Here is a 12,328-nt window from a genome sequence, read left to right as displayed (position 1 = left end):
TTCCCATAAGCCTCGGTCATCATTACTAAAGTCAGTACGATAGACATTAGGCCTGAAATGTTTTCTAAAGTATTAATTAGACATTAATTAACTGATCAACTCTCGATGGCATCAGATTTCTCCGATATTAAATAGATCAGAATGGTTCAGCGATACTTTGATTTAATCAAATATGGAGGACCGAGACCTAGCTTCGATCAACCAGTACGGTGGTTGAAATTATTGCACACGTCTGTCAAACCTTCAAAGGCTAATATCTTCGCTTGCAATAGAGTAATTTGAATGAAATTTTCAAATTATTCATTTTACATCATCTACTTTCGAACTTTTACAGCAAGAATGGCTAGTTCTTTATCATAATGTATCTTTAATAAAAACTTATACCATGTTTGAACATTCTAGCTCAATTAGAAGGAAAGTTATTGTGTCACAAAATGTGTGACGGACAGACGAACAGATCCATTTTGATAGTAACCTGCTTTCTTCGAAAGATGGGGGACAATAAAATTTTCAGTTGCAGTAAATTAAAAGAAAGGTGTTGTAATAAACTAGAGATTCCAAATTATCAAATACTAATAATAGAAAAGTGGTTTCTGTGAACAATGTTCTTTTAAGATATAATTATAAACGCTTTAAAAACAAAGTCAAATTTTTCTAGGCCTATTTTTTCACCTGGCAACGCTGTGTGTCATTACCATACACCTTACAGTAAGCTTCCCACAGATCTCTAAAGGAAACAATTTGGTTTCATTTTGAATGCTTTCAACGAATGATAAATTTTGTAAGATTATCATAAATGTGTATTATGGGAGCTCAACCTCTCCACTTACATTTTTATAATTTATTAATATCAGATAATAACCATCTGTGAATTTATCTTTTTTTTATATCGAGTATAGGTTGATGAATTTCCCTATTTTCAAGATATATAGGTCGATGAATTTTCATATTTCTGAGATATATCTTTCAGAGATTCTAAAGAAAAAATCATTTGACACAAAGAAAACAGCATAAGAGGATGTTGTTTGGTATCAAAATATTGTTCACAGATATAACTTTTATAACCATATGCTTATAATGATTTCTCATTTTAATTTGACTCAGGAAGGATTCCTGTATTATCTATCTTCAGATCAAATGTTTCACTGTTTATATGCCCACATTAAAATGTGGTCGTATATCATCGTCATCCCTGTCCGTTGGGCGTCCACAATTGCTTGTGAATGCTCTATCTGATTAACTTTAAATTTATTCACAGTGTTTATGATCATACAACGATGACACCTATTGATTTCCGATAATTACTTCCATAGTTATGGCCCTTGACCTCTAGAAACCAAAGTCATCAACCGATTTCCAATTTATACACAGTGTTTAAGGTCCGATAATTTCCGATGATTATTGCCAGAGTTAAGGCCCTTGATCACTTCGAAAAATGTTGTGGATGCTCTCAAGACCACATTTATCATCCAATTGATTTTAGATTTATACACAGTGTTTAAGGTCATGAGACTTGAACAGCTAAATTCATGATATTAAATGTTTTGGTGACTGCTTGGACGACTCAGCTGCTGTGGGCGTATGTTTCATTGCTCGGCAACCCATCTTTGTGTTTGAAATCAGCTGGTCTATATATTAGTGTGTATATACAACATATATCTATCTATCTATCTATCTATCTATCTATCAAATGTTAAACCATTAAATCAAATTGAAGATTTTTAAAAATGAAAGCTAATAAACTATAAATGTTATAAAACAAATCTTCAAATGTACATGTGATCATGTAATGCAATGTGGACAAATGTCCCGGGCCCCCCACATTTAGGGGCTCCCCACAATTCTGGTTTATACTAATATTTTATCCCGGACGGAGCCAACCAGTACCTGGGCTGAGGGGGCGAGGATTGGGGCCCTGGGCAGTAAGGGATATTGGGGACCCCGGGACTGGTAGGTACCAACAGATTTTCGGGGGTCCAGAGATCAGTTAGGCCCTAAAATTTGAACAAACAACAATGGGGCCCCCGCACAGTTGGAATGTCCTGGGCCCCCCACAAGGTTAATCCGGCACTGAATGTATCACCTACATATCAGATAAATTCAATTCACAATCAACTACTGCGATATCACCTCGGTGGAAGCGGACGTAAAATACAACTAACCCATCATCAACTACTGGTAAATGTACATAAGGGGAAATAACTCCTTTTTACCACCCAAGAAGCTGTTGCTTTGCTGAGTTAACTAAGCCTGCTGTTAATAACAGAAATTTGATGAAGTGTTAAGATCTAACAAGTAATTACTGCTGGTAATTATCTAATAAGTTCATAACTAACACAGTTGATTAAACAGACATATGTTTGTAAGTAACAATCAAATTATACTCATATCCATTATAATTAGACTATTAAGCTTACTCTACTTAGCTAGTCTATCAATATTTTGAACTAGATCAGTGCTTTCTGTGTTTTATTATCTTAATAATACCAATTTTCTTGAAGTCTCTGAGCGTTATTTGCATTTTTTTTAACATTTCAAATCTTCCACAACCAAGACTGAAAATAAGGGACCTGTCACTGACAAATGTCAGGCACAAATTCAAGCTTTGTCAGAACAAAATCCCTGGTGCCTGTCATTTTGTTTGGCACTGATTTGCCTTTTTATTGATATGATTAATACATCTGGGACAAAGTTAAAATGCCTGACATAAAGTCAAGTACAATTTAAACCGTTATTTCCTAGCCTGATTGCGTGCAAGATACAGAATTGTGTCATGTGCTTTTTTCAAATTAAAATATAATATTCAAATGCCATAAATCTATATTCAAATTATTTTAATTGTAACACTTATTCTTTAAGAATATACCTGATTAAAACTCGAATTTAATCCTGAACAACAGTTACACAATTTAAACTTCATTCTGAAAATAACTTAAACTTTATCTTTTCCACACATTATACCTATACACCTATTGCAAACACAAATATACTGTAAATAGAAAACTTACTGTTTCATTTTAAATCTCATTCCAAATGAAAGGTATACCATGGAATGTGACAAGAGGATCTTCAATTGGTTGGTTTAAAAATTAGGGTCAAGTATTCAACATGAAGAGAGAAGACATTCCAGGTGGTAACTTGACACAAATATTACAATATCTAACAACAAAACAAGACAGGCTTGACCATAGGTTTAGTTAGCGATAAAGATGAATTGTTGATATTACACAGATGTAGCAGAGACAAAGTTGTGTAGATCATGTTTTCAAACAAAACATCAAATACTGTATTTTACCTGTATCTTTATCTTATAAAAGAATTTAGGATAAGGATTAGAGTTACACTTACAGTATATGTGTGGAGAAATTTGAAAATGACAGTTATTTATGTATCACGTCTGTTGGAATGAAATTCATATGTAGGCATATAGAGAGCCAAAATTGGATTTTAAAAGCTTGTCAACATGACAATTTTTAAAATACTGAACACTTTTCAATGGCCATGTATATTCATAGAATTTAAGAATGCACAAGTATTATTATTAAAACATTTAAATGTGATATTTACCCATTTGATTCCATGGACGTGGATTTAGGGGGGGGGGGCCCCTTCCCAGAGAATTGGAAGGGGGGTACGAATAGGTCCCCCCCAATGATTTTGATCGCCAGGACAGATTTTCAGGTTTATATCCACATGAATGTCCCGTTCTGCTCAGCCGAGCGATCCTTCAGCACTCTGCGCCATAACAAAACTTGGCTGCGCAAGTCCATGGCGCAAAAACGACTGAACCACCTGATAGTGTGTGGGGTGCATAATGACCTCTTTCGTGATCCGGACCCAAAGCATGTCGCTAAGATAGAGAACAGTCCTGATCGTAGAATGAACATTTTTGGACGATTCACTTAACTTCATACTTCATGAACAATTAATATTTGTGCAGCTTTGATGTAGGTAGTCAGTTTTTCCATATCGTCATCATATTACCCCTATTTACAGTTTTCATCGAAATAACACTGGTATTTTGGTTTGGTAATGAAATGTTCCAGATTCCAGGGTTTGTTCTCCCTCCCCCCCAAAGTTATGACAAATCCACGCCCTTGTTTGATTCCAATGCAGAAATTCAGAACTGTCTTCTTTGCCAGTGACTTTGTATTAGTCAACTGACAAAAGCGTTTGTGAAAAAATCCATATCTTCATATTTTATGTATTAGTTCTTCTTGTAAGCATTTAATTTAACTAATTAAACTTTTACAATCCACAGGGACTAGTTCACATGGAAATTCATTCACATCTAAAATTAGTTATACAGTACGCAACTCATTATGCTGACGAAGTAACAAAATAACTCATGAGGGAGATGGTATTCAAATAAAAAATAAAACCCGTGGTTGCCATGCAAGATACGCCCACATTTTGCAAGAGACGCCCACATTTTGCAAGAGATGGATAGAGAACAAGCTAAAAACAGGCAATTTTTCGTACAATTTCGTATGGCCTGAAAGACACAAATATCAAAAGGAACCCCTATCTTTGGATTATAAACATACATTTCACGTTTCATCAAAATTGGGTAAAAATTTTGCCTTCTAGAGTGTCCCCTTTACAACCTTGGTATTACATACTTTTACACCATTTGCGTACAAAGAGCAGCCATCTTGTCCAGCAGTTTTCCTCAGATTTTTACGAAATTCGAACTAAACTTTTATTGATGTGTAATAGTGATATATTTAAAAGGTTTTTAAAATTCAATACAAATTGTGACCTCTAGCGAGTCCACAAGCTTAAAATGCAATTTTTCGAACAATCAGGGGTCATAATCCAGAAATTTATGTTTGCATATGGGCGATTATCGAAAGGAACCAAGATCTTTGTGATATAAACATAAATTTAAAGTTGCATCAAAATCTGATAAAAAATTATGGCCACAACCTTGATATACCATATTTTTACACTATTTGCGTACGAGTGGTAGCCATTTTGTCTGGAAGTTGGAACTAACCCTCCATTACACCATGGTGATAAATTTGAACGTTTTTTTAAGTAGGATAAAAATTCTGACCTGTAGAGTGTCCACAAGAAAATTAAGGACGGACGGACAAGGGCGACAATATACATCCACATGATTTTTAAAATCGGATAAAAAAAATGTGACATCCAGAGGGTCCACAAGCTAAAATGGCGATCTTAACAATATAATCTTCATTATATTTAGCATTAAAGACCAGTAACTAAGGAACCACAATTCAATTTAGAGTATGTACCATTGTTTGTCAATAACAGCATTGTTTGACATTTTAAACTCTTCTTTCATATAATTTCAAAATCAATGTTCTAAAAAATTTTGTTAAAAAATCAATACTAAATATTAATTCTATATTAATTCCATGAATTATAATACTTCACTGATTATTTATAAAAATTTGATTTATGTTTAAGTCTGTTTGAACCATATCCCATTGATAACGTCATAACGTCTGCAGAGGATGCTAAATATTGCAAAAATTCAATAATCATAACTTTGTAAATCAATCGTTTTTGAACCGATATTCTATTGACTTTTTTAGAGATTAAACTTTAACAATATTATAGTTTACAAGGAATTCGATTCCCTCAAATGCAGATTAGTACCTTTAATCTACTACTGGACAATGATGAGGTTTTTTAACATGGTGTAGGGTAGGGAGTATATGTTAGTTTACAAACACTAGTGTTTCTAAGCTAGGGGAGTGTAGGGTACACACATACTAATAAAGTGAAACCAGCTTTACTTGTTATGACAGCCAGTCAAAAGTTATATAGTTAATTATCCAAGCATACTGTATATTAATACTGCAGTACAACTGCAAATTTCCACAACAGGAAATGAAATGTGCATGTCCTATGATATCCGAAGCCGACAATTTAAAGGATTACAAGCTATTATAGGTTTTTGTAAGCCCTCAGGACGTTTCAATACCAATACAAAAAAATAAGACCAGGGGTGTATATGGAGATGTATTCATGAACTACCTCTACATAGTATGTCTTTCATATTCATGTACAATGGCCTATATAATACTGCATATCTCAGTCCTACATACTAGAATGTCCCTAACTGCAAGTGTCAAGCACCTGTTTTTAAAAATCAAATACCTTGCCAGGCTATGCTAAGGCGTAAATTAAGACGTGAACATTCATGTTTGAACAAACTAAACAGACAATATTGACAAGACCTATTTTAAACAAATATATAAGTAAGAAAGAATTTTAAAACTTCCACAAATCTTATTTAAAATCTAGGAACTCATTTATTAATAACCAACAACAAAATTTTCAGTGCCCATCCCCCCCCCCCCTTCTCCTGCATACTGTAAAGGAAAAAGACATCTGCATCATTGATTATACGCTCTAGTTAGAACTTTGTTATATTTTTTACTTCAATAAATAAATCTCAAAGCAAAAATATTAATTCTGATCGATATTTCCGCTATGCACAGAGTTTAGATGTTCTAAACTATACATGTCTGCGAGTTAAGATTTCATTTTAATATTATCTGACATGATTTGGAGGAAATTTATTTTAAACTTGGACTTCATTTTGAAATTTTCTTTTTGTCTGGGATTCTAAACTACACTATAGCTACAACATTTACCTACCTGGTCATCAAGATTGCTGACACTGTTCAAGAGATTGGTGTTTTTGGCATTACTGGCACCTAAATCATTCAAACTACGCGAAAATATCCTGTGATCACGTTGCATTTGTCAGTATTTATGAAACACCATAACAACAAGAGTGGACAACAATTTAATAGAGGAATAGTCAAGTGAAATAATTTTAATAGGTCACATACATGTCCCTTATCTTTCATCAAATATTATCATCAAATATCTAGCCCTTCTTAATAACCTTTGAATACCTCGCACAGAAATCTTCTACACAACATTCACAATATGTCAACCATCCCTCCACATGAATCACAAAATCTGTCAAAGCTAGCTCACAACATTCTCCTTCAAGTGTCCTATATAGAATGATTCAAAGGTAGAGTTGTAGACAATTTATCTTACACTGACACCAGTATACGGTCAAATTAAAGGGCAGTGTGGACAGTTTTACAAGTATTCATAATATGAACTGTTCTTAATACAAACTTAAGACTTACACCATCAATGTATTCATATCACTCAATGAAAATATGAACTGGTAATGTAGCACAATGGTACTGTTATTAAAATTCAATTACTGTAGGCTAACTGAAGTCAGACAATCATAATGGCCTCTATAACACCGACAAAAGTGTTTATCATTAGCCGATCACATTATCAAAGATTAACAATTACAGTTATCTACAGGTACATACAGAGTTCAATATCTTAAATATGACAAATGTATGAAATAGCAGAGAGTTTTATTGAAGACATCAAAGTTTACCTTGATCCTACTTTGGACTACTTTAATCCCTGTTTATTGATCTGATACAGTCATCACAATAAGATGAAAATAGCTACACAATTGATTCTATATTTATATTAGAAAACTATAGATGATTCACTTAATAAAACTATACCACGCACATCTACTTGGGTACATATAATCAACTCCGCTGGGAATGAAGTTTTTTGACTAGTTCTTAATTCAAATGTACATACTTTTTCTACTCATCCCACTTTGAACACTCCAATAATTTCTAACTAAAATTGATTCGTCAATAATATAAATTTACTTTGCACCTTTATCCATTCCGTGAATCAGCCCGTTTGTAATTCATGTCACATCCTTTGAAAGTATTCCACTATAAAAGTTGAACTGTGTGCAAATATGTTAAAATAAATATGTCTGATTGCTCCTTGAAGTGGAACATATACAACAATCAATCTTATATCTCAATTATATAAACCTATTATATCTACTTTTACAATACAAATATATAGTGATATACATCTATTTTTATAGTCTTGATATTCACTCTAACAGTTAGCTAATGTATACAGTTGACACAGGTTTTGGTGACTGGATGATGGGTGTCCCCGGGAATCAGTGTTCAGCCTAGCGTGACCTTACATTAAACAAACTTTTATCAAACCCCCAGTCACAAAAACAGCCTTTAGTCATGCCCAGTAAATTCCTTACCTGAATATTGTTTAAGTTCAGAGGTCAGATGATAAAGGGAAAACTAAAATGCTTGTTGCTTGTTAATCTTACAGAAGAGGTTTGACAAAGTAGCTAAGAATGCAGGTCAAGTGCCTTACTGCCTTCTTTGATGGGTGGCATTTCTGTGTTGTTAAACCACGATTTCATTGAAACAATGTTTTCTTCTAGAAACAACACAAATTTCAACTTAAGAAGAAATCATTCTTTAGACCTTGAAATTGATAAAAATAGCAAATTACAAGGAACTAACTAATTCCAATCACTATTGTAATGTTCAAGGAAATAAAATTAATTCTCAAATAAACATTAATGTTCAGGCACCTTTCAATTCCTGCATTCAATCAAACTGATTTAAATAACATTAGTTTTGCAGATTCTAAAGAAGATGAAACTTTATTAATTATCAATAATCATTAAAGAAAAATCACAGAAGGGTAAGCTTATACTGTAATAATAGACCTAACATGGGTTCTACGTCCATTTACCAAAAAAATGAAATGAAATGGGGTTTAACATCCTACTTTTCTGCACCGACTAGGTAAAGAAGAAGAGATGTCCATTTATGAATGACAATTTACAAAATTCTACTTGAAAAAAGTGTTGAAATGTTATAAATTTGTGTCAGATGTGACGAGAAATGATTCCTTTTGGCGAAAAATAAAGAATCACAGTGAAAAATAGAAGGCAAGGATTCCAAAATAACCTTAGAACACTGGTGGGGAAGAGTAGTATTTTCATATTGCAGCTGTATAGGGATGGATATGAACAGTCAGCGGATAGGATCCGATCAAAGACCGTTCCTAATAAGGAACTAATGTGTTCCATTCTCTAATTATATTGCTATTGTTTATCACTCAGAACATTAACTGCCACATGGATAAACTCCTTCTTTGTATTCCTTCTATATCTGACCGTCTTACTGTTAAACAGTTCTAGAAACATTTTCACCAGATGCCAATTGACCTGAACTTAAGTTTTCTCTACAATCCTATGCATGTTAACACAGATAGTGGTACTCGGCAAACCTCATCAGATTCCAGTACCTTACATCTAGCTTCAGCTGTATGACAAAGTCCGCCATTGGAACTACTTTCAAGTTCCCGGATTGACAACGCTTTTGAAGAATGTTTTATCATACAAATATTTCAAAGTCTGAAGCTGTTTTTCTTTCAAGTTTATCCGATTTTTTTAAAACTTTGCACTAAAAATTCTACACACGCTTTGAACGACACAATTTTGATACAGCATATTCAATATAACATTTGTGGAATAGCAAAACAACTGGATTTATTAAATTTAAATACAAGATGCTGAAAATAGACTGACTTGTTTAAAGAACTGTCAGCTTGATAATAAAGCATTGGAGTCACACACACACATACTTTTACCATCACCAATTTTAAACACCTAACATGCCAGAATAATAAATATTCAAAAAATAATTTAACACAATGAACAATAAAAAGTCCTTTTATTTTTAAAATTCAAGTCTAGATTATTCAAATCAATCAATTCTAATTTACAGTTTTACACTGACTGATCACACTTTACACACCATTTAATCAATTAATGTTAAAACAGAAAATCAAAACTCCCAGATGGTTATTACGGTTGCAATGACGATGGAGACTACATGTCAAACCTTCAAACATTTGAAACTTTGCTCAGAATAGAAATTTGACTTTGATAATTGATTTTCAAAATATTCATTATTCATAATGTATTTCTTTTTTTTTAAAAAGTATATTATTTTTGACTTAGAGAACTATGATGTGAACAATCCGGATTGTTGTGCCTCCCTTATGGAAAATTCCTACAAAAAAGTGGATACTGAAAAAAGATTCCTTAAGTCTTTCTACAACAATTGCATTTTTGGAAAATATCAAAATTTCCATGGCTTAATCCACATCAAAATATCAACTGTCGATACTCTCCCTGCTTGGGATTCAATCGGATTAAAAAGAGGCACAAAGGTCTCAAAAAAAATAAAATATTGCTTTTCTTTTGACCATATCCCATTTATCTTTGTAAATAATGAACATAATTAAATCCTTTTTGATCTTATATTCCTTATAGAGATTTAACTTCTATAATAATGTTGTAGTAGGGATTCCTAAATCTCTTAGTTCAAAGATGAATGGAACAGATTTCATAATTCCATTAAAATATCATGCAAGAAGTTAAATCAAATACATAGAAGTAAAAAGAAGCATCAACACTACTTACCCGTGGAATAATAAGTCTAGGTGAAAATGGAATTCTGGGACTTCTTGGCGAGAAAGATTTATGTGTTCGTGGTAAAGGGTGTGAGCGGGAACGAGGTCGAGAAGATCGGCCTCTTCTCTGATGATTTGTTCGCATTATGTAAATTAACAGAAACTCCCTCGGTTATTATCACTTGGTTAAAACAATTAAAAGTTGAATGTTTCATATAACTGAGATCTTCACATCCAAAATAAGAAATTGTCCCAAATCACCTCCACCAGGTATCCACACACTACTTAACAGCAGTTTGTTAAACTTTCTGATGTGCAAGTCAAAATCTGTCAAGAATGTCTCCAACCATCAACTTGTCAAATAAGTGCAGGTACAGATATAACCCATATATACCTTATATTACTATACCCAGTAAATATTAGTAGAGAATTTAAAGATAACAACTCATCCTTTACATCACCATGTCAACAGAATAGTCTTCATAATGTCCTGTCACCACCAATAACTCTAATTCTCTGACCATAAAATGTCCAGTTAATTATTTGTATTAGATAAAAAGGGTGGATCAGTTAATCACAGACCAATTAGAATTACAGAATATTGTACTAATTAAAAACAGGATGAGTCCATTGTTTTAATTTGGATAAAATCTGATACTCCTATCATCACCAAAACACTGATACTGTAACTCATGATTTTAAACAGCAAATAATCTGAAGGGTCATCAATTACATAAATATAATTTTATAACCATGGAAATTTTTAGGTTAAATTTTGTATGTACAAGTTGAAACTGAGTTGAATGGACCAAATAATTGTACAAAAACACGACCTTTGACACAGCAATTTAAACTGGTTATCAACAATGGTAATTAAACAATGGTTATTAGGAATAACATGTTGAGGCTTCCTACCACTAAGTAGAATATCAAATAGGTCTGATAATAATGTCAGGCACAGGTTATCTCAATCCTGGTCCATATAATCTATCTTCTATGATAACAACCAACACAATTATCTCAATTGCTGGCTAGTTTTAGGTGTCTTTTCTCACAATAGTTCACATAGAACAAAGTCAATCTATTTTGGATATAAAGCAGTGTTCCAGCTTTACAACTGTTTGAAGGTGGTAGAAGTAATTCAAACTTGCAGGAAAATCATATAAGCTTACAGTAACTTCCATAGCAAAGGCTGAACATTTTTGAATAAACATTTGTTTGATTTGTCCGGTTTGTCCACTCTGTAGCTTAGACAACCATGGACTTAAGACACAGCGCCGAGTGATTCAGCAGATGGGAGCGAAATGAAAGAAACATAAGCGCTCTCAAATGCTGTTTGTAATGACTTGCAGAAACATCTGACGGATTAAAAGAATACTTTTCTAAATTGCAAGATCTAAATTAGGTCAGAAGAATTCCAAGAGATTTTGGATGTTAGGATAGAAATATATGAGCTAAGCATTTGAGACAAATAGCTATCAAGCTGCCTCTTTACTACAGCACATGATTACAATAAAATTATTCATACTCACATAATAAAATTACCTAAAGAGATTGAATGACCATATCTTCTAGTGGAGGATTTTCTATTAAATGATATGTTTGTTAAAATTGGCTATAATTTATGTACTGGTTGATGTAATTTTATGTAAATGAGACCATCTCTAGCCTCTTTACATGAATTAGACAGTTGATGAGTGACAAGTGTATATTACATGGAACACAACAAAACTCCTGTCATCTAATACCTAAACTATATATGCAAGCATATTTCATCACTACGTAATACACTATACCAGTGTCTACATATTTTACATCAAATTTAACACCTTTATAAGATTAGATTGTTTAATTACGTCATCATAACTTTGTTACATAGTAACTTTAATTCTACACTACATCTACATGTAACACAATCCAATAAAAGACGTCTATAAAACAAAAAGCATTTACGGAATACAATTACTGAACTTAATAT

General features: G+C 33.0%; 1 protein-coding gene across 12 annotated transcripts in view; it reads right to left on the bottom strand.

Annotated features, from left to right (window-relative positions):
- The window catches only part of LOC126816806 (tight junction protein ZO-1), a 94,285-nt gene that overhangs the window by 51,253 nt on the left and 30,704 nt on the right, over positions 1-12,328 (bottom strand). Inside the window, exon 1 of one of the 12 annotated variants that reach the window (XM_050543535.2) lies at positions 10,361-10,624. The exons of 10 other annotated variants lie outside the window; for them this stretch is intronic. In XM_050543535.2, the coding sequence (XP_050399492.2) occupies positions 10,361-10,495 (135 nt within the window). In that variant the 5' untranslated portion in view covers positions 10,496-10,624. Of the gene's footprint in view, positions 1-6,636; positions 7,088-10,360; positions 10,625-12,328 lie in introns of those variants that run through there. One more of the 12 variants, XM_050543537.2, reaches the window with a different exon arrangement.

Source organism: Patella vulgata, chromosome 3 (genome assembly GCF_932274485.2).
Source record: "Patella vulgata chromosome 3, xgPatVulg1.2, whole genome shotgun sequence".
NCBI lineage: Eukaryota > Metazoa > Mollusca > Gastropoda > Patellidae > Patella > Patella vulgata.
Note: the sequence above shows the minus strand (reverse complement) of the source record. Positions and strands in the feature narration are given on the sequence as shown.